The following is a 2898-nucleotide window of genomic DNA, read 5'->3' on the forward strand; positions in this document are numbered from 1 at the left end:
AATGACACAATTTTTTCATCTTATTCTCAAACATGTTTCTTAGAGGGAAGAGGGTTAAAGGGGATTTTAATTTGATTAAGCAAATGTAAAGTCATCACTTTAGAAATGTTAATTGAAGGCATTTAGAAAATATTACCCAGGGGTTGGAGAGATGACTCAGTGGTTAAGAGCACTGACTGCTCTTCTAGAGGTCCTGAGTTCAAATCCCAGCATCCACATGGTGACTCACAACCATCTGTAATGAGATCTGATGCCCTCTTCTGATGTGTCTGAAGACAGCTACAGTATACTTACATATAATAATAAGTAAATCTTTTAAAAAAAGAAGAAAAGAAAATATTACCCCTAAAATATGTATTTTTACTATTCAGGTTACTTCATAATAGCTAGACTATGAATGAGTAGCCTGCCTCAGTCTCCTGAGCACTGGGTTTACAGGCCCCAGGGACTACACCTGCTTAAGAAATTGTAACAGAGAGGAGCCCTCTTTGAATAACCCTGGCTTGGAAAAAAAACTGTCAATTGTTCAATGACAATCATTGTCAAGGATCATCTCCATGGAAAACCCATTAACCAAGTAAAGTCAACAACAAAAATACATACCTCTATTATCATAGAAGAGAAAGCTTTAATCAAACATTTATGTACATGTGTAAATACAGAGATATAGATAGATAGATAGATAGATAGATAGATAGATAGATAGATAGATAGACAGACAGATAGACAGGTAGGTAGAAAACATGAAAATAGATGGGAAACTCTGTGAGGACAGGAAAGGGTTTCTATAGGTATAGAATGAGAGGAGACAAAAAAATGAGGGACATATAGCAGGTAGATAAAATGGCACTTCCCAGCAGGGGACTTCCAGTACAACCAGGTGGCCTTACCAGGTTTATCTGCTTATAGGTCACAAAGTAAAAGGCAGGAAGCAGCTAGTAGTACAAGGGTGAGTCTGGGAAAAAAAACAATTAAGTGGATCTGGACAAGAGGAACACTGGTTCCTTAGAATCCAAGAGAGTAGTTAGAGGCAGGGACCTGAGAGTATGAAGCAGCCTGTACCTCTATTTAAAAGATATGTCCCCTGGCCACCCAGATGCATAGTGTGGAAGCAACTTCAAAAAGATGATGTGGAGAAATCATTTGACTAACAGAAATGAGCCCTTTAAGGCAACTGGCCACCAGAAAAGATGACCTTTTTGGACAATCCAAGAACCTACCATTCTGGGTCATATTGAATAGTCCCAAGTAACCAATACTGATAGGAAAATGTGCAAGCTGGTTCTCACTGATCATGATGCTAACCTAGAGAAGATTCACCTCCTCACAGGCCTGAAGACAGTAGGTTAGAAATTCAAGGATGCAGTCATGACACTTGGGACTATATACACACACAGTTGCTATCACCTCAACTTGGGATGTTGGAATTAGCAGATGCTCAAACACAACTCTAAAAATGGACAAAGCCAGATTAAAAAACAAAGTATTCAGTGGAAAAAAATAACAAGCTATCAACTCAGGAGTTTAAAACAAATCAACTTGTGGGGATCCCCATAGAACCAGTTGTGATGACTGTGGAGTCACATACCGCAAGACCCTGGTTTGGGGACAGGGTGTTTGTTTAAACTCCCTTGCTTCTCAGGGAAAACACCAAATAATGGATAATTCTAGTTCAGGACCTGTGCAACCCAGGCTGGGAAAGCCAAGGAATTTCTTCTAGGATCAGGCTAAAGCCACAATGCTCATGGAGGCAAAGCCAGAGAGAAGTGGATTTCTGTCACTAAGCTGGGCAGCCTAGTCAAGAACATAAGAATCAAGTCCATGAATAAGATCTACCTATTCTCCCTGCCCATCAAAGAGTTGAGATTATTAACTTTTTTTCTGGATGAATCTCTTAAGGATGAAAGTCTAAAGATCGATCACGCCAGTGCAGAAGCAGACTCAGGCTAGCCAGCAAATCAGATTCAAGAGCTCTCTTAACAATGGGGACTACAGTGTCATGTTTGTCTGAGTATTAACAGACCCAAGAAGGTTGCCACTGGCACCCCGGGGGCCATCATCATTGGCCAAGCTCATCATTGTCCCTGTGTGGGGAGAGGCTAAGGAGAAAACAAGACTGGCAAGCCCCACACTATTCCATGCAAGGTAACCAGCTGTAAAGGCTCTGAGCTGGTGAGTCTCATCCATACCCCTAGACACACTGGCATTGTCTCTGCTCCGGTGCCCAAGAAACTACTGCTCATGGCTAGTATTTATGACTTCCACATGTCACCATGGCTTCACTGCTACCCTAGACAATTACACCTTTGATGTCATCTCCAAGACCTAGAGCAATCTGACCCTTGACCTCAGGAAAGAGACCATATTCATCAAATCTCCCTATCGGGAACTTTTTAACCATCAGATGCCCTGTGCAGAGAATCCAGGATTTATCTGGAGTTATCATATACGCTATTCATATAAGAAAAACTAAGTTAATTAAGAATGCTTAAAGGGGGGACCCTCCAAGAGAGTTCTCTAAAGCAGTCTATATTATCTGTGTGCCAGGAGTAGTGCCCTCTGTAGCCGAATAATGTGTTTCATAGGTATTCTAAATTTAATGCCAAGAGTCACTGAGAACACCTGCAAGCAAGAAAATAGACATCTACCCCCTACATTTGAGCCAGAACAGACTGCCAAAGACCATGACAACTATGACGAGTGCCAGCCATGGTGAAGGACCTAATTGGACTCATCTATTGCCACTACACACGTGAAAAGTCAGTCTAAGCTCAATGTCAAAGTTAGTGCCTACTTATTTCATATTGCTGAAGATAACACACAGATATTACCCCCCTTTCTGCTATCTCCATTAGCCTGTTCATAATAGCTTCAACATTTTGGTCCTGGCTGAAAGTA

At 41.3% G+C, this 2898-nt stretch overlaps 1 protein-coding gene across 1 annotated transcript in view; it reads right to left on the reverse strand.

Annotated features, from left to right (window-relative positions):
* Positions 1 to 2187, reverse strand: part of Thoc2 (THO complex 2) — a 119047-nt gene extending 116860 nt beyond the window's left edge. Inside the window, exon 1 of the mRNA XM_031372621.1 lies at positions 2024 to 2187. Coding sequence (XP_031228481.1) covers positions 2024 to 2187 — 164 coding nt within the window. The remainder of the gene's footprint in view (positions 1 to 2023) is intronic.
* Positions 2188 to 2898: the final 711 nt, after the last annotated feature.

The sequence above is a fragment of the Mastomys coucha genome, chromosome X (genome assembly GCF_008632895.1).
Source record: "Mastomys coucha isolate ucsf_1 chromosome X, UCSF_Mcou_1, whole genome shotgun sequence".
Classification (NCBI taxonomy): Eukaryota; Metazoa; Chordata; class Mammalia; order Rodentia; family Muridae; genus Mastomys; species Mastomys coucha.